This window comes from Gobius niger, assembly GCF_951799975.1.
Source record: "Gobius niger genome assembly, chromosome: 2".
NCBI classification, from domain to species: domain Eukaryota; kingdom Metazoa; phylum Chordata; class Actinopteri; order Gobiiformes; family Gobiidae; genus Gobius; species Gobius niger.
In genome coordinates this window covers 10,090,524-10,109,337 of record NC_136853.1, presented here as the reverse complement: position 1 = coordinate 10,109,337, position 18,814 = coordinate 10,090,524, and the positions used below count along the sequence as shown (strand labels likewise).

The following is an 18,814-nucleotide window of genomic DNA, read 5'->3' as shown; positions in this document are numbered from 1 at the left end:
CTCTGAGCATGCGCAACACTCGGAGGCATTAAGGGCATCTGCGAGGGACAAAACTTACCAAGCGCTTTCTCGCTCCGCAAATCGCGTATGATTGTTTCTTTGTGTTTTTATCATTATTATTATTTTATATGCATTTTTGTTTATCTGCTTGTTTTTTGCTCCAAAAGGGAAGGGAATTAGAAATATGATCCACTCTTTCCACCGTGAGATTAAACAAACTGCATCTAACACATCGCCCATGCTGTAGTTGGCGCTGTGAACTTAATACACATCTACAAAAACACAGACGAGGAAGTGCGGCTGCTTTTTCTACACACATGTCTTGTTTGTTGTCATAAACTTTAGCATGCTTTTTTGCACTTTCTCTCGCTAAAACGCCAGGACAGCCTTGACAAAAAAAAATCACCGATTGGTCACTGGTTTGTAATTGCTACATATTTTACTGCTACACAGGCTTTTGATGCTGTTAGGTCCTGTGCATTTTCACACATCTGTTTGCTAAAATGCGACAGTACTAGCTGTTTTTTAGGGACATAATCTGATCATGGATAAAGTACAAGCAGCAATTTTGACCAGATAAAGATGTTGTTTAGGACCAAACGCAGGTGTAAGGCATTAAAAGGATATTAAACTCTGGACGTGTAATGTACTGAATCCCAAGCTCCAAATCTAAAAGAATCTAAACTGGACTAGATTCAAACAGCATATTTTGGCATTAATCGTGACTGACTGAATTGCAGTTCATGTGCACACACTGCCTATTGTATTATCTGGCAATACATAGTAATGTACATATCACGTCGTCATTGGATTTATTATGTACAAAACTCACTCAGTAGTTAACACACAAACAAGTGAAATGCACTTCCCGTATTTATTTCAGTCAAATGAATGCTCTTGGATTATTTAGATTATCAACAGTAAATGTTTTTGAGTTTATTTTCCCCTCGTTTTTTTAGCCTACAAATTTATAGTGCAACAAATATATAATATTTATGTTATTCATTACATAGTGAGAAATGTACCGACCCTCTACTTGTGATACTTTTGATTTATATGGCTCTGCTTGTAAAAACCCCAAATTAAAAATCTGTTAAATGTGACTGTAGGCCATAATCATTAAAATTCTAACAAACAAAGGTTCAACATATGTCACGTTGCATGTATTGAGTCTACATCATATTAATATCACATGTAAAGTTGAATTACAGAAATAAATGAACTTTTGAACGATATTCAAATTTTCCGAGTTTCACCTGTACCTATATATTTTTTGTCAACAGGTATCTTTAGATGGAGAACCCGCTATATGCCAACTCCATGCTATAAACCTGAGATAAAGTTCTGTCTAAAGCAATGGAGCAGACCAAGACAGAAAGTTGCAAAACCCAGCCGTCACCAGTTGTATCGCCTAATCCTGCATCTCACCGCCCCCTGTTGGTGAACCCCCCTCCTCCCGAGGTGATCAACCCAGATAAACCCGGCCGCCGCACCAACCAGCTCCACTACATGCAAAATGTGGTGGTCAAATCCCTATGGAAGCACCAGTTCGCATGGCCTTTTCACAAACCGGTGGATGCAGTAGCTCTTGGGTTACATGTAAGTCTTTCACATTTCAAAACGTGTAAATACTGGGTATAAAGACTACAGTAGATATTTTAAGTAATTTAATTTGATTGATTTTATCTCCCAAATAGCTTATAGTTAAACATTTATTAATATAGTAAAGGTTTCAATCATAGAAATATATCTATTAGAGATTGACTGATGTTTTCTAAGGCCGATACTGATGTTTTTTAGAAATGTACGGTCTATATTCATGTATATGAAGCTTCTAAACGTGTCAGTGTTGAACTGAATCATTAGATTCCAAAACAATATACAATGAGTCTCTATCTCTTGATAGTCATGATCTTGGCCGGGATTAATTAGTTTGAGGAATAGCTCCTCTGAGGTGAATGCCCGATCTCATCTGATCTTTGAGGCACAACAGGCTCAGGCCTGTACTAGATAGTGCCATGAAACCACGTAGGGCGGCACGGTGGCACAGTGGTTAGCGCTCGTGCTTCATAGCAAGAAGGCCCAGGGTTCGATTTGTCTGTGTTGGTTTCTTCCCCTAACACTAAAACAGGTACTATAGGTGAATGGTGCATGTGTGAGAGTGAGTGGTTGGTGGGGCTGATGGTGCAGTTATGGGATATTCATGACTCAATAATGTAGAATTGTTAAATATGGAGAGAATGAATAATGCACAGAATTGTAAAGCGACTTTCTAAGATTGATGCATTATTATTATTTATGATTATGAGACTAGCAGACTAGCGATTGTGTTTGTTTGTGAGTGCAGATGCAGGACAATGGATGGAAAATAGCCTATTGCTACAAACCAGCATGACATGTTTACATGCATGATTCTCATGTGTGTTCATTAACACACATGTCCCAACCAAATTAACAAATATTAATGATAAAAATAATCTCCACTGTAAGGTCCCGACTAGTCCTGGCAACTATGGTGTTTTGGCGACGTGACACCATTGTCGCAATTGCCTGAAGGCAATTTTGTTGTACAATTGTTCCATGACTAGTAAAGCACTTACTTAAATCCAGAACTTGCTGTGAGATGAGAGTGCTGGGCATCAAGCAACTGTGCTGCATTGAGTGAGAGTGATTGTCTGTTGTAATCATTTCCTGAGTGTGTCTCCTCACTCTCTCCCCATCCAGGTTCATATCTAGACCAAACTGAAACTTTGGTATTTCATTAATTATCTAGAACTAACCTAAATCTTCCAATGTCGTTCCAGGACTACCACGACGTAATCACATCACAAATGGATTTGGGCACCATAAAGAAGCGACTAGAAAACAAATACTACTGGAGTGCTGCTGAGTGCATGCAAGACCTCCACACCATGTTCACAAACTGTTACATTTACAACAAGGTGTGACTTCTATTAAAAGGGACAAAACATGCAAGACTGACATTTCTGAGCTTTGAATCATATTATGATGTTGTTCCCTTATCGAAAAATGTACCTGGAGTGGTATTTCACTTTATTCCTGCAAGGTATTAATAATATTAAGCCTTCCCTTGTTCAGCAACATAAAGGTCGCTCATTTGGACTTCCTGCATTTTATTTTTGAATTGATGGATCCCAGAACTGCCTCACACATTTTGCAAAGCCCGCTATTCATCACTTATATAGCCTATTCTGAGCAGTTTTGTGCTAAAAATGGGTCTATCACAAAACCATTGATTTGTTAGCACGCCCTTTGCTAAAAATTAAAGCTTTTATTTACCTAACATGCCTTGAATCGTAACTGCTTTTTTATAAGCGGTTCACTAATTCTTCACAGGCATACAAACTTTCAAGAAAAGAGATTTGAAAAATAGATATGCATATGTGTTTGTCTTTCAGCCCACAGATGACATTGTGTTAATGGCTCTTGCTTTGGAGAAGATCTTCTTGAGCAAAGTGGCCCAGATGCCCACAGGAGAAGTGGAGCTGAATCCAAATAAAATCAAGGCCAGAAAAGGTACGTCAGACACTTTTTAGCCCATACTTTAACCTTCTTTTGACAATTGCTTTTAAACTTAAAGCATATTTGTGCATTGAAAGTAACTTCAGTTGTGGTACACAGTATCTCCTGATAATATCTGCACTTTTAGCTCAGTGTTTCCCATTATTGCTCAGATGTGTGGCGTGTGTTAGTATGTGTGTAGCTCATCTAAAAACAGAAAACATATCCAGAGGGGCAGCCACAAGCCACTGCGCTGCCTCCTGAGGGTTTCCGAACCCGGCCAATCTCTGCACAACTGTGAAATGATTGACAGTTTTGATGCGCAACACTTCATTCAATGAAGATATGAGCTGTGTGGAAACTTTGCGTGCAGTTGTTTACATTTGACTAAAACTAAACTTAGCCACATGGCTCATTGGCGTAACCTCTGTTGTGAAAGAACAGACGCTAATGCAGCTGTCTGTGATGAACTTAAGTTTCACAATTTGGCAATAATTAGTAATATTTGAACAGTGGTGTTTATAAAGAGTTGGTCATTTAACATATTGTCATTTTGACATTTGTGTGGTTGCTCGGATTGTACTGTTCGAAATAATGTAAATTAGTTGCATATATTGTAATCCTTTGTGTGGGTGTAATTTTTATGTATCAGCTGTTGGCAACGTGACTTCCTGGAGTTCCTCTCTGCTGGGTTAGGAAGGTTCATATTGTCCTGATGTGCAGAAGGAGCAGCTGAAGCTGCTGTTCCTCACTGCTAAAGGCTCCTCATGGTTGACCTCATGACGTAGGCCTCAAAGGTTAAGGAACAGGAGAAAGGAAAAGGAGGATGGCTTTTTGTCACTTTTTGGAGTTGGAGTTGTTTCTCACTTACTTGACCAGGAACAAGGAAGCCGTTTTGGAAAGGGCTCATATCTACTTCCTCTGCAGAGAGTACACTGATTTGGACTTCCTCCGCTCAAAGCATGTTTTTTTTATTCCACCATTGATTTGTAATTTGTATTGTCATTAGCTAAAGATGAAAGATGGCATTTTCTGTTTTATCCCATAGTGCAAAAGGAAGTTACACGTGTCATATTGATTTACAACAAACAACACTGTCCAACGTGCTTCACAGGCTCAGACATAAAGAGCTAAGCAACGCACTAAAAACGTCACCAACATGAAGCAATTAAAAGAATAATTAACAATTTACAAAAGTGCAAATCAGCTGAATTATTGAGTGCCTGTGCAAAACAATCTTCAATGATGATTGAAAAACATATTTACATAAGGAAAACCAGACCAATGCAGTCACTGCGCTTAAAGCATTTAGAGATGAACATAATGTAAAATAAGAAAACGTACAGTACTTACTTCATCTTTTTGAGCTTTTTTTTGTTGCCATTTTAGAGTTTATGCAGTTGACCTTTCAGCATGGCACCAACATAGTAACAGAAGTTAAATGAGTGTCAACTTTGAGTTATGCATTACATGTATTGGGGTGTGTATTGACTTCTATGACACGAGAGATAGGTTTGCAAGGTTTTCACTGCCCTCGATCTCCCCATCTCTCCCAGTATGCAGAGGTTTCTGTGTACTGTTGTTTTAGCTGTTCTAGATCAATATCACAAGATCTGACCAACAAAGTGTAAGATGTGTTTGACATTATGACCAAATACCGGCAAAAAGCATAATACTTAAAACGTTCTTGCAAAACAAACACTTTCATGTTAACCCAAAATGCACCACGCGGCTCTTTCTGACCCTTGTAAACGGCATTGTCAACCCATGAGTCTGCGACATTTAAAGCGGCCGCTCTGATTGACCGCTTCAGTGCCCTCCCTCATCTGGTCTGAAATGCCACTGCTCCTGCTTTCTGACATATTCTTTTACCTGAACCAGGACAATTCAATAACAGTCTGACCCCATAAGGGCTTTTTTATGATGCAAATGTAAAAAGTAATGTTTGGGGTTTTTGAAAGGTTAGGAATTAAAAGACAAAGATAACTACTAGACTACACAGATACTTGTGGATTTAAATCTACCATAACATTTTGGTATTTTGGTATGAATCATAATCAATTTTTTTCTTTTTTTATCAACTCCAAAAATACTAGAGATAAAAACGAAAAAGTAAAGTAAAATTGAGATTTATTACCTAATTTTAAGTGCATCAAGATTTTTTCCCCCATTTAAGTTAATGGAGAAAAACGTTTAAGTTCTTTGCACAAGCTTTTTTTTTTTTTTTTTGTCAAAATAAGGATAGATATATTATTTCAACATTTTACTCTTATAGATTTCTTTTTACAGTGCAATAACAACGTGAAGGTGCAAAAAGAATTCATACGAGACAGTTGTGCTTCATATTGAATTAGACTATTATAATTTTTCCAATCTAGATAATGCCATATGTGCTGTATTTACACTTCTTTCTTCAGATTACAGCGTTATAGGCACGCTTATTTGAAAATAAATGAATTATACAGTTTAAGGAAAACAAAATGCATCTGATTGCCTCCAGTAGTTCAATTGTTTATCAGCCCATTGCTTTTACATGTGTTTAACAAAAGAAGCAAGACGTTTGGTTTGTTCTATGTGCATTTTATTGTCTTTTAGGTAGCCAGGATGGAAGCGGGCTAAAATCTTCACCACAAACATCCATCAAAGTGAGTTTTCTGTCCGTATTATATATTTTTAATCTATCTACTTGTAATAAAGGAAGTGATTTTTCTTTACCTTAACATTAAAACCTTGTACCAATGAAGAAGAAATCAGTTAAAAGGAAAGACGAGGCAGACTTACTGGCCATCGATGGTCTCCTGACTGAGGGGAAGAGGAGGCGGGAGAGTGAGGAGCGCCCCCCAGAGAAGAAAGAGCCCCAGCCGGCTGAACCAAAAGGTTGGGCAATTTAACAATCTGGAGAGACTGTTCTGGTGATGGCGTGTTTCTGGTGCGGCCGTATGAACACAGATGCATGTTGCTTACTTTGCCACACACTCCTCCTTTTGGTCATGCTCCATACTCCTTTCAGGACAATCGCAATGCAATATAGTTTAACTTGTGTTTGTTGCTTTCTACATAAGAAATACATAGACTTAGTTCTCAGAGTAAGTGCCAAACTGAAAACCGCTGTTGTCCATGTGCTTATTTTGTTTTGATAAACATGTTAGCTCACATTAAACTTTTATGAAAGCGACTGTTGCATACAGCATAAGGAATTATATTTACTTCAGTTTTTAGGCGTGTTGTATTTACTTGAGCGCGTCTTCTCTCGTTCAATCAGTGCATATACCCTGTTGTTCCCTAGCACCCCATCTCAAAATCTGTCTAGAAATTTTTAAATATATTTTCCTTTGTTTATTTGTTGTCCTAGCTGTGGATCTGAGTGAGCAGCTTTGTTACTGCAGCGATATCTTAAAGGAGCTGCTGTCTAAGAAACACTATGCCTATGCATGGCCCTTCCACACTCCTGTGGACGCCCAGGCTCTGCAGCTGCACGACTACCACGACATCATCAAGTACCCCATGGACCTCAGCACCATCAAGGTACGATGTACAGTACTGTGTCTCTGTCTCAACTCAGTGGTGCTACGGCATTTTGCAGTATATGATCCAAATACGGACGGACAGTCTGAAGTGTCTTTATAGTTTCTTTTATTTTACATTTCTTCAATCGTTGCTTGTTAGTGAAAGAAAACAATAGAAGATCTTGGCTTAAAAGAGGAGAGAAAGAAAAAGCCCAAAAAGAGTTTTATACAGATTAAAAATAAATAAATAAATCAAGTTTCATATGATGGTAAAATGTATTCCTAGACAAAGATGGACTCCAGGCAGTACCCGGACGCTCAGGCCTTCGCAGCAGACGTGCGGTTAATCTTTTCCAACTGTTACAAATACAACCATCCTTCTCATGACGTTGTGGCCAAAGCTAGAAAACTTCAGGTAAACAGTCACTATAAGGTTAACATTGTTTAGGCTTTTTAGGTGCTTAAATCCCACACTTGTGTCTATTCAAGGGCATATTTGAGCAGAGGTTTGCTAAAATGCCAGAAGAACCGATGGATTCCAGCTCCTCACTAGGCGCCCTCAGTAACAGGAGTGTGGAGAGATCTGACTCGTCAGATGAGCACGTCAACAGACTGGCTGATCTACAAGAGCAGGTGAGTGCCAAGTGATTTTTTTTTCTGCAAACAAACAAATTATATTAACAATTGTTAGGACAAAATATAGGTTCTTGTAAAATGGGCAGTCTAACCTGTCAAATTGTGTTTCTTCCTTTTCAGCTTAAATCCGTCCATGACCAGCTCACTGCACTTGCTGAAAGCCCTGTTAACAAAACCAAAAAGAAAATGGACAAGGACAAACACAGGTATTGAACTGTCAAGAAGAGAATTTATGTGGATTACACCTTTCACAGACATGGTCAGAAAGCGCTTTACATACATCCCCTTCATACACGGCGGTGGTAAGCTACATATGTAGCCACCGCTGCCCTTGGGATAGACAGAACCATGGCTGCACATGTTTACTACCACCAACTAATCACAGCACTACCTCACTTCCCTCACAGTCTCCCATCCAGGTAGTACCCAGGCCATACCCTGCATACCCTGAGATCGACCCCTTTAACAGAAACACAAAATCACATGGTGTTTGTTTGGATTTTTTTTCTTTAGAAACATCTCTACTCCTCTGAGCTCATACCGGCGATGTCTGAACGTGAACATATTTGGTAGTGTCTGTGAGACAAGTTCATTATTCACTTTGAACATTATTCTTATTGTATATAACTGTTCTAAATCACAAAATGTAAATGTTTGCAGGTTTATGAATAAGGCATGGGTTGGTTGTGAAAATGAGTGTTTTGTTAGTCTGTTAGTGCGAGTGTGGGACAACAAGCGCCGGTCAAAAACCCAAAAGATCTGACAATGAGGGCATATTATATTTATTTTATTTGATCATTTTAAAGACTGTTGCACTGTACTTCTGCTGTCCCTGGACCCAACAGGCATCAAAACTCTCTAAAGATACAATATTTACGTTACTTTTATTTTTTCAATAACAGTAGTACTTAAAGGACTTGAAGTCATTTTTTGATACCATACTGGTAATAATATTTGTTTTGTTAATTTTAATAAAGATTCAGTTCACATGGCATTTAATTTGTAAGTGAGAATTGACTGCATGTAAAACATGTTACTAGATGTCTATGAGCAAAATCCACCATGTCTGTTGACAACGTTTACAGATTTCTATTTTGTCAACAATATTTTGAAACAAGATCCCATTCCTATTATTTCACTGCTATACATTTTTCAGCCATTCTGAATAATGCTAAGGAAATCTGCAAATGCCAACAGTTCTTTGACAAGCGTTCATCTTGGTCTTTCCCAGTGGGTTATTGAGAGAAGGCGACGCCCACTCCGACTCTCTACCAATGACGTATGAGGAGAAGCACCAGCTGAGCCTGGACATTAACCGTTTGCCTGGGCTGCAGCTGGGCCGCGTGGTGCAGATCATCCAGAGGAGAGAGCCCTCGCTGGGACAGGCCAGTGACCCTGACGAGTTCGAGATCGACTTCGAGACACTGCAGACCTCCACGCTGCGCAAACTGCAGAGATATGTGCGCCGCTGCCTCCACAACCGCTTCAAGAAGTACCAGAGTGAGTGGGAACGAATGCCTTTTTGCAGCATCTGTCATTTATCACAAATACAAAGCACATTAACTATTTGAATGCACTCAGCTAAATTTAAAAAAGTCTAATCTGACTAAAATTTTGTTGGGATTGCAGGGGGTACCATGAATTTTGTCTGCTCAGAGTGTCAGGTCAAGAGAGATATTTTACTTGAGCAACTTAAATGGTAAAAAATATCATTGCAGATGACAGAGGACAATAGGTGTTCTATTTAAATAGAAAAAAAGTGCTTTTATGTCATAGCAAAGTGACAAATATAGTCCATGGATCCATCCATTTTCTTCCGCTTTATCCGGGGCCGGGTCGTGGGGTCAGCAGTCTCAGCAGAGGTGCCCAAACTTCCTGATCCACGCACACCTCCTCCAGTTGTTCGGGGGGGACCCCGAGGCGACACCAGGCCAGCTCGGAGACATAGTCCCACCAGCGTGCCCTGGGTCTTCCACGAGGCCTCCTCCCAATAGGGGATCCGAAACAGATGCCCTTGCCACCTCAGCTGGCTCCTTTTGATGTGAAGGAGCAGTGACTCTACTCCGAGCTCCTCCCGGGTAACTGAGCTCCTCACCCAATCTCGAAGCCCAGCCCAGCCACCCTGCGAAGGAAACTCATTTTGGCCGCTTGTATTCGCGATCTTGTCCTTTCGGTCATTACCCAGATCTCATGACCATAGGTGAGGGTGGGAACGTAGATCGATCGGTAAATCAAGAGCTTTGCCCCCAGACTCAGCTCCCTCTTCACCACAACAGACTGATAAAGCGACCGCATCACTGCTGACTCTGCACCGATCCGTCTGTCGATCTCACGCTCCATCCGTCCCTCACTCGTGAACAAGACCCCGAGATACCAGTGTTAATTTCGTCGACTAAAATATTTAGTCTTAATTTTAGTCAAAGTGATATTTTTGACGACTAAAATTGGACTAAAACTAAATTAAAACTTTCTCATGAGACTAAAACTATGACTAAAATGTCCAGATATTTTAGTCGACTAAAATAAGACTAAATAAAAATGAAAAGGAGAGACTAAAATCATCCAAACTTCTATTGACCGTCTGAAAGAGCCTCAGATCATTTAAATTCACTGCCAAATGATCAGCTCTGAGCTTTGTTCATGTGGAGCAGCTCCATGAAGCAGAGGAACAAGATATTATGAATGATGAATATTATAAATATAAGTCGACTAAATTAGTCTTCATTTTAGTCGACTAAATTGACATGCAATTTTAGTCGACTAAAACTAGACTAAAATTGAAAAGTTTTTTTTTTACTAAATCTCGACTAAAATTAAACTACATTTTAGTCAAAAGACTAAAACTAAAATAAAATATGTTGTCAAAATTAACACTGCGAGATACTTGAACTCCTCCACTTGAGGTAAGGACTCCCCACCGACCTTAGAGGGGAAGCCACCTTTTTCCGGTGGAGAACCATGGCCTCAGATTTGGAGGTGCTGATCCTCATCCCGGCCGCTACACACTTGGCTGTAAACCGCCCCAGAGCAGCTCAAGGTCCTGATTTGTTGAAGCCAACAGAACAACATCATCCGCAAACAGCAGAGAGGAGATCCTGAGGTTTCCAAACAGAAATTCTGTCCATAAAGGTAATGAACAGAACCGGTGACAAAGGGCAGCCCTGGCGGAGACAAACACGCACCGGGAACAGGTCTGACTTACTGCCGGCAATGCGAACCAAGCTCCTGCTGTGGTCATACAGGGAACGGACAGCACTTAGCAGAGGGCCCCATACTCCCGGAGCACCCACACAGGTCGAACGCTTTCTCCAGATCCACAAAACACATGTGGACTGGTTGGGTGAACTCCCACGAACCCTCGAGCACCCGATGAAGGGTATAGAGCTGGTCCAGTGTGCCACGACCAGGACGAAAACCGCATTGTTCCTCCTGGATCCAAGGTTCGACTATCGGCCGGATCCTCCTCTCCAGCACCCTGGAGTAGACCTTACTGGGGAGGCTGATCCCTCTGTAATTGGACCACACCCTCCGATCCCCCTTTTTGAAGAGAGGGACCACCACCCCGGTCTGCCAATCCAGGGGCACTGTCCCCGACCGCCACGCGATGTTGTAGAGACGTGTAAGCCATGACAGTCCTACAACATCCAAAGACTTAAGGTACTCAGGACGAATCTCATCCACCCCCTTGCCACAAAGGAGCTTTCTAACCACCACGGTGACTTCAGGCTGGGTGATGGGCGAGCCCCCCTCCGAGTCCCCAGCCTCTGCTTCCTCATCGGAAGACGTGATGATGGTATTGAGGAGATCCTTGAAGTACTCCTTCCACCGTCCGACAACATCTCCAGTCGAGGGCAGCAGCCCCCCACCCGCACTGGAAACAGTGTTGGTGAAGCACTGCTTCCCCCTCCTGAGGCGCCAGATGGTTTGCCAGAATCTCTTCGAGGTCGACCGATAGTCGATGTATTAGAGTTTGACCAATATCGTTTTTTCCAAAGCTGATGTCGGTCTGCACCGCTGATATTTTTTATTTTTAAAAATGTCTCATCTATAACCCTTTGTATGAAGCTTCTAAAGGTTAAACTGTGACAGCAGGGGGCGCTGTATATTCATATTTAGTTGGTACTAAATGAGGGAGCTTGTTTTAAAGACAAAAATCTGTAGATTCCAAAACGTAAAAGTCTCGGGGCCAGATCTTGTGGCGGCGCACGGGGCGGCGCAGGCTCTTGGCGAATTATTTTCCGAGTGACGGCGCTATATGTGCCATTCGCCTCCGCCACCTGTGAGGGGGCGTCACAAGAGGAGGCGACTGCACTGATGGAAACACGGCTGACATTCACTTCCTCGTTTACATTGCGCTGTCTCTCGTTCTTTCTTAAGCCTTAGGCTCTCACAGGTCAAACTAAAAACTTTATTTACCCCATCGTGAGCTAAACCATGTTCACGTCTCCAGAGAAAAAGAGCTACAGCGTCCGCTGTGGCGCGGATCGGCCGCGCTTGGCGTGAACGCGAAGCAAAACAAAAGCACATGTTCACCCCCCACTCCCACACAACCACTCTCCTGGACGCGGAGTCGATCTGGTTGGAGGAAAATGTGTATGTCTCAACCCACTTAAATGCGCTAAGTCTGGAGTTGCAAGATCGCAAAGTGCGCCCCGACTGAGCGCAAAATGTCACGCTATCGTCTCCGTTTTGATGCACAAGATCGGGCCCATTGTCTCTTATAATTCTAAAATTATACTACAACATAAAATATACAAAATAAGAGCACAAACTTGAGACCAATTTTCACCGCGATGTTTCTCCGCCCCCCTGAGGCCTAGGAAGTCGTGGGAGGGCTCATTTGAAAGGGCAGTCTCTGTCACCTTCGGTTCTGGAGATATCGGCCTTTTTATCGGTTTTGGAGATATTTTGAAAATACCTTAATATATAAATCCTGGCTCAAAATTATTTCCCAGTTTCCCAGTGGAAAATGAGCATAACATGCGCAAGGGGGGCTTCAAGGAGAAAAGGTTGGGAACCACTGATCTACTGTAAGCTCTTGTAAAAGAAAAAAGAGCTTACCTGTCATATTCACTTGAATGAGCCAAACTTGTCAAACTAGTCATTATAAAGATACTAAGTCTTCAAATGACCGTAACAGATCAGGTTACAGTTTTACTTACAAACTCTCTCCCAGTTTGTGCTGCATTGACCTCAAGTGAATCTTGGTGTACCTCCCTTTAAGTTCATCTGGCCCTGCCTCTGAGGAGTTTGCACATAGTTTACACCAGGTTAGAAAAGTGTGTCCATGGTGTTCCTTTTGCAAAAGATCATTAAACCAGTTTACAGTTACAAAAACATTACTGTCAGATCCAGTGAGTGATTTTGATATGGGTGACACGGTATCAACAGTGTTTTCGCTCAGATGTTTAGTATGGACTGTTTTTTGGTAAAGTGTGCGAAATGAATAAAACAATACAACGCTCTTCAGATGATCAGACGAAGCACGCAGTATCTTTTACAGGTCGACCCCGCAGGTGTTTCACTCACAAACTGAAACCGAAAGCAGGTTTTGTGAAGCTGATTGTGTCAGAATGATGAGAGGAGTGCAGATCTGAGAGAGATGACTCAAACGTTGAGCTTTACATAAATCATGTATAAGAAACAAAAAAACAACAGCAGTAGGCCAAACACAATGATTTCATGTTTTTAATACTAATCTCAAAACATGATCATCTAAGGATACAAACTCATTAGACCTAAGTAGAATTATATAGAGGGGCACCAGACACATTGTTCGCCCCGGACTGCCCCTGGTTACATTGTTCAGATTATTGCTTCAAAAATAAACAGGCAATTTAGGCAGGCACGTATGAAAGTGGTACAGATACGGTATCACCTATACAATTGAAAGTTGACGTGGTATCTAACAGTAGATTTGTGTCCTCCAGGAGAATGCAGTGACGCTGGATCCCAAACCCCCCACAGCAGCAGCAGCCCCTCAGACTCCTCCTGTGACGACTCCAGCGCAGAGACCAGCGACATGTGACGCTGATGTTATCTTTGAATGTTTGCAGATGTTATTTTTATACTTTTCACAAATAAATTTGTGTTTTCCTTTGGATTTTGAAATATGGTTTTCCCATGCAACAGTTCCCAGTTCAAACATTAGTCTGGGTGCCTGAAATTCTATCAAAAGGAACATTTATGCAGTTCAGCTTTCAGGCAGCAGATGGCACCATTGCAATAGTTTGAAAGCGTTAAGAAAAGATACTTAACTTCTGTGATCTCACAGTGGAGAAGTTCACTTGTTACAAAATCTCTTGACAACACTCGGGATGCAAATGGCCAGGAAAATGTGCAATCAAAGAAGAACATGGTAATGTGCATACAACTAATAGTAAATGGTGGAACTTATGTACAGTGAATAATAAAAACTCTTAAAGTAGCTTACTGGGTAAAAAAGGTTGGAGACCCCTGTCTTAAACACTACTTATAACATAGTAAAATGTCAGTGTAGTGCAAAGTTTACAGTTATAGTGCAGGTGATTGATAAAGTGACACTAGTACAAAGGTTTTTGCACAAGTGTTGTCCATGATGGAGGTGAGCTTGGCTAACACCCTCCTGTCCCTCACCTCCTCCACAGAGTCCAGGGGGCAGCCCAGGACGGAGCTGGCCCTCCTGACCGGCTTGTTCAGTCTGTTCTTGTCCCGCTCTGTGCTGCTCGGGGCCCAGCACACGGCAGCGTAGTGGAGAGCAGAGGCGACCACAGAGTCAGAAAAAGTCCTGAGCAGAGGCCTGCTCACTCCAAAGGACCTCAGTCTCCTCAGAAGGTGGAGGCGACTTTGGCCCTTCTTGTACAGTGCGTTGGTATTGTAGGATCAGTACAGTTTATTGTTGAGGTGAACACCCAGGTACTTGAAACTGTCCACTGATATAAGATTATTTCCCCTGTGGGGCCTCCAAATATTGACCACATATGAGGCGAATTCACACAGGAGTAAGTTGAGTTGAAATTAACTAATTTGTTTAATTATAATGAAGGGAGGTGGGGGGGGGGACCTCTGAATAATGGGTCTTTTGAAACCACGAAATAAATGAAATGTTGAAGTATTCAGAGGTTGTATCAGTTAATTCATCAGTGATCACCTCAGTCCGGTGTTTTGTCCTTAGAGAAGAAAGTATTTTTGATCTGTATTCTTATCACGGCTAGAGCGGCACAGTGGAACGCAAACCTGATCAGAGCGTGATCGATCAATGCCACAACGCACTAGCCACCGGTCATTCCTGCCATATACCCCATCACTCATCCCACACGCATGGAATATGACCACACAGTGTCGCTTACATTTTAAACACTGCTGTAAGGCTGGTTCTCAAGGGCAGGTCAAGGCATCCAGTCTCAACATTGTTCATCATTCTTCATTCTGTTAGTAATGTTATTTGTATGTAGCCTGTGTTGCATGGGCGCTTACTGGTCCAAATATGGTACATCAGCCCTCCCAATAAACCTAAAAATACAGACAATATTGTAAATGAATCCCCTGTTTATGTGGGTAACAACAATATGTGAACAAACTCGATTTGGGCTTCAGTGGGGAGGCACATTTGCAAACTTTTCTTCCACTGCACATGCACTGACCACGCCACTTTAGTTGCCTTATAAACTGCTTATTGAAGACACACACATTAGTCTCTGAACATGCCATACCCAATGGGAGAATTGCAGAATTTGCTTTACTTTCCACCACAGTGGCCTCATATGCTCCAAGATCAATTGTTTTTAGAGTTTCTGGTAGGTCTTCACTGCTGATCCTCTCACCAGAAAACCTACAAAACAATTAATTGTGGATTGCCATCAAGGGCACTGTGATGGACAGTGAAGGTGCCATGTTAAACCACCCACATTCACTGGGTCAAAAAAAATTAACATTACGTACAAATGCAACTTAAATTGCATCCATTTCATTTTGCCAACAATTGGGATGTTAGAAACACAACGAACAATTTAATGTATGCGTTTCCTTTTTATAAACCAAAATAATCAGGTATAGAACCTTTAATGGCATTTTTGATCAGTACTGACAACCAGTAGGAGACCGACTGTCCTAAATCTCTTCTGAAACATTTCTTTTCTTGGTTGACCCACTAAAGAGGCGTGAATGTCACACATCACTCGGTCTAAGCCCCAGGCCTAATTTACTGCGTGTGTGGGGACTTGAGTTCAGTGCAGTACAGTGTGTACAGTGTGCACATGAGCAAAATGCTCAGGAAGAAATAGAATAGAAAGCTTTAAGCTTAAGGAATATATAAAGCAGCAGTTTGTCCATTTTTTTCACAGCTAAAGGAAACATTGTGAAAGAAGATAAAAACATATATACATATATATATATATATATATATATATATATATATATATATATATATATATATATATATATATATATATATAAACAACAAATTTAGAAGATAAAAACAAATACAACACATTTTAGCCAAGCTGCTTTAGGATTAAGGGTAATGATGCTGAGGGAAATACGAAACACTGTTCTCACCCAGCTTCAAGCCATGACCCAAATCAAAATTGTATTATTTCATTTTTTTTCTTGTTGAAATGAAGTTTTTTTTCCATCACTGTTTTCATCTTGAGGGAAATTTAAAAAAAAGAATAAAGAAATAAAGTGGCAACATTTCGTCAACAGTGTGTTGTTGTTGTTGTTTTTTTTAACAAAGTCCCGTATCCCATTTGAGTCCTGACCCGCAGTGAGAACTTTATTTGATTCTGCATAATTTGTTTAAATTATAACTTAGAACCAATACTTTGACGGTAACAGCAATAAAATATAGCCTGCAGAACTTTTCCTCAGACATGTTTCTCCAAGTTCCCCCTATATCAAGCTGAACAAACTGTGCCCCTCGAGCGTCCTCCACTGGAGGGCGCTCCTAACCCTTCCTCTCCGCTCTCCATTCTCAAAACACATCCCTGAAAGTCTCAATCCTGGAGCGTGGAGCTACTTCCACAAACTAAGAACGCACGATCCAAGTAGTGCGTGCGCTAATCCCTGTCCTTCTCTTCGCTTTTAACCCTTTAACGCCACTTTGGGGCTTTTTCCCCCTCCTTCTTGCCCTTAGCCCTTCCTCGCCCCCTGCCCCTTGTTGTCCTGTCTCTCCCACGTCTCAGAGTGGGGACACGAGCGGAAGGAAGCGAGAGAAAGGAAAGGGAGGCGGCACGAAATCAGTGGGAAATCGAGGCTGTAAGCAGTGTGCGCGCAAGGAGTGTTTGGAGCCGCCGCCGTGCGTAAAGGTACCACTCATTGGATACCAAACAGTTTCCCGTGGACACGTTTGGGCTGCTCCGCGCCTAGCTCGCATCGTGGACAGAGGATGGGCTTAGCGCTGTAACCAACCTACCTCCGTGTCATCTCCCTTGTTCCGTTTGGCTGAGGGGATTCGGCGATTTCATCTTGGGCGCAATCTGGATAAAGTACAAGCTTTGCCCTGACGCCGTGAAACACACGTCTTTATGTGCTCGACTGCTGTTTTTTTTGCAAGACATGTGAGGCTGTGGCGAAGTGAAACCGCTGCATTGAGCCGCTGTCTCCCGAACCACAAACAGACGCTGGGACTCGCACACGCCGCGAGGAAGTAAAGTTTATTTTTAAGAATGAAGAGGAGAAAATTGACATAATTGATTTCTGTCGTCGCTACTGCTGTATTGGATTACTGTGCAACCAACGTGCTTAGTGCCAAACAGAGGCTGACATGCGTGTGGCCGCTGCCTTCCCCCCCGCGCTTGTAAAGTTGTAACATTGCCCTATTGATGTTGTGAATCATTTACGCGCCGTAGTTACCGGTTGGATTATTTTTTGTACCTGGAAGCTGCGCTGTTTCGAGGAAGTTCCTGCTTCTTGCTCTCCGAGTTGTTTGAGCTGACATGCTTTTGGAAAGACCACCTACTTCTTCTCACTTCTACGACTACTGTTGAACTGATTGTTTACAGCGAGTAATAACTAGAAATACAAATCACAATTGGAACATAGCCCCCTTTACTTCTCCCTCTGGATTAATTTTGGATCGCCAAGGCAGAAGACATGGAGGAGTGGAGGCAATGCGGTCGCTGGCTCATAGACTGCAAGGTGCTGCCCCCGAACCACCGCGTCGTGTGGCCCTCGGCGGCGGTGTTCGACCTGGCCCAAGCCCTGAGGGACGGGGTGCTGCTGTGCCAAATGCTGCACAACCTCTCGCCGGGATCCGTGGACCTCAAGGAGATAAACTTCAGACCTCAGATGTCCCAGGTAAGCGCTGGTTCCTTGGGATGCGGGCGGAGGGGGAGAAGTGACGACTTGACAGGAGGGGGCCCTGGGTCAGGGCTCGCGGGATGAGCGAACGTGCAAGGCAGTGTGTTGTGCCAAAAGGTGTTACTGTTGACCGCTACTGTACATTAGATATTGATGCGTCCTGGCATCCTTGGTTCATGCTTGGGTGTCCAAGAGTGATTGGTTGGAGGAATAACTGCGATGTAGTTTGCTTGATTTGGAAAATATTTGAATTTGTTTAATTTGTATTTACAACTCGTTGCATCGAGTTGTTGTGCAGAAAACATCCTCTGTATTTGTCTCCAAACTGAAAGTCACAGTGAAATACAACATTCCCAAGAGCTGTCCTTTTTTCTTCCTTTTTTTCTCTCGACAGTTAGCAACTTTCTGTAAAAAAAAAAAAAAAAAAAAGGAAAACAACAACAAATCATTATGAGTCAGAGCATGCAATGTTCATAAAATGTCAGCATGCCACACCCCCCTATCTGCATCTTCAGAGATGCATAGACTTTGACTAACAGCTACAAGAGGAAAGACAGAAGACAGTATCAAATTTAAAAAAAAAATTACCTTTTGACCTTTTTGGAGGCTCAAGTCTTCTCAGGCAGTCCCCCGGCACTCCAGGACTTGCATATTAACTGATGACCATTGTCAAAAAACATGAGACTCGTGGATCCAGACTGAGCTTCCAACACCTGCAGGAAGTGAATGGCCGAACACTGTCTCAGTGAGGTGTTGCTGTTGGCTTTGGGCTGAGACTTGAAGCTTAACTCATCTTGGCAAGGTTGGGGTCAACGTGTATGTAGGGTCAAAGTCAACCTACAGTGATGGCCTATAGGCCTATACAGTCTTCT

At 42.0% G+C, this 18,814-nt stretch overlaps 2 protein-coding genes across 11 annotated transcripts in view; both read left to right on the top strand.

The window, feature by feature from the left end:
• The first annotated feature begins 309 nt into the window (after nucleotides 1–309).
• On the top strand, nucleotides 310–13,806 carry LOC306959914 (bromodomain-containing protein 3-like). The gene is made up of 12 exons (XM_079552169.1): nucleotides 310–419; nucleotides 1,284–1,599; nucleotides 2,805–2,942; nucleotides 3,420–3,537; nucleotides 6,118–6,210; nucleotides 6,277–6,399; nucleotides 6,875–7,047; nucleotides 7,315–7,443; nucleotides 7,518–7,661; nucleotides 7,785–7,870; nucleotides 8,896–9,164; nucleotides 13,595–13,806. Exons 2-12 carry the CDS (start codon nucleotides 1,357–1,359, stop codon nucleotides 13,690–13,692), a joined length of 1,614 nt encoding a protein of 537 aa, XP_079408295.1. The 5' UTR covers nucleotides 310–419; nucleotides 1,284–1,356; the 3' UTR covers nucleotides 13,693–13,806.
• A 2,846-nt stretch (nucleotides 13,807–16,652) lies between these two features.
• The window catches only part of vav2 (vav 2 guanine nucleotide exchange factor), a 308,481-nt gene continuing 306,319 nt past the window's right edge, over nucleotides 16,653–18,814 (top strand). For all 10 annotated transcript variants that reach the window (XM_079582578.1, XM_079582572.1, XM_079582573.1 and 7 more), the window contains exon 1: nucleotides 16,653–17,939. In XM_079582578.1, the coding sequence (XP_079438704.1) occupies nucleotides 17,736–17,939 (204 nt within the window). In that variant the 5' untranslated portion in view covers nucleotides 16,653–17,735. The remainder of the gene's footprint in view (nucleotides 17,940–18,814) is intronic.

What these genes read in the sequence shown, in the direction of transcription:
- LOC306959914 (XM_079552169.1), top strand. Translation starts at nt 1,357, where the DNA reads ATGGAGCAGACCAAGACAGAAAGTTGCAAAACCCAGCCGTCACCAGTT. An exon ending in TATTTTTAATCTATCTACTT is followed by an intron (nt 6,211 to 6,276) that starts GTAATAAAGGAA and finishes AGAAGAAATCAG; the next exon opens with TTAAAAGGAAAGACGAGGCA. An exon ending in TGGCTGATCTACAAGAGCAG is followed by an intron (nt 7,662 to 7,784) that starts GTGAGTGCCAAG and finishes CTTCCTTTTCAG; the next exon opens with CTTAAATCCGTCCATGACCA.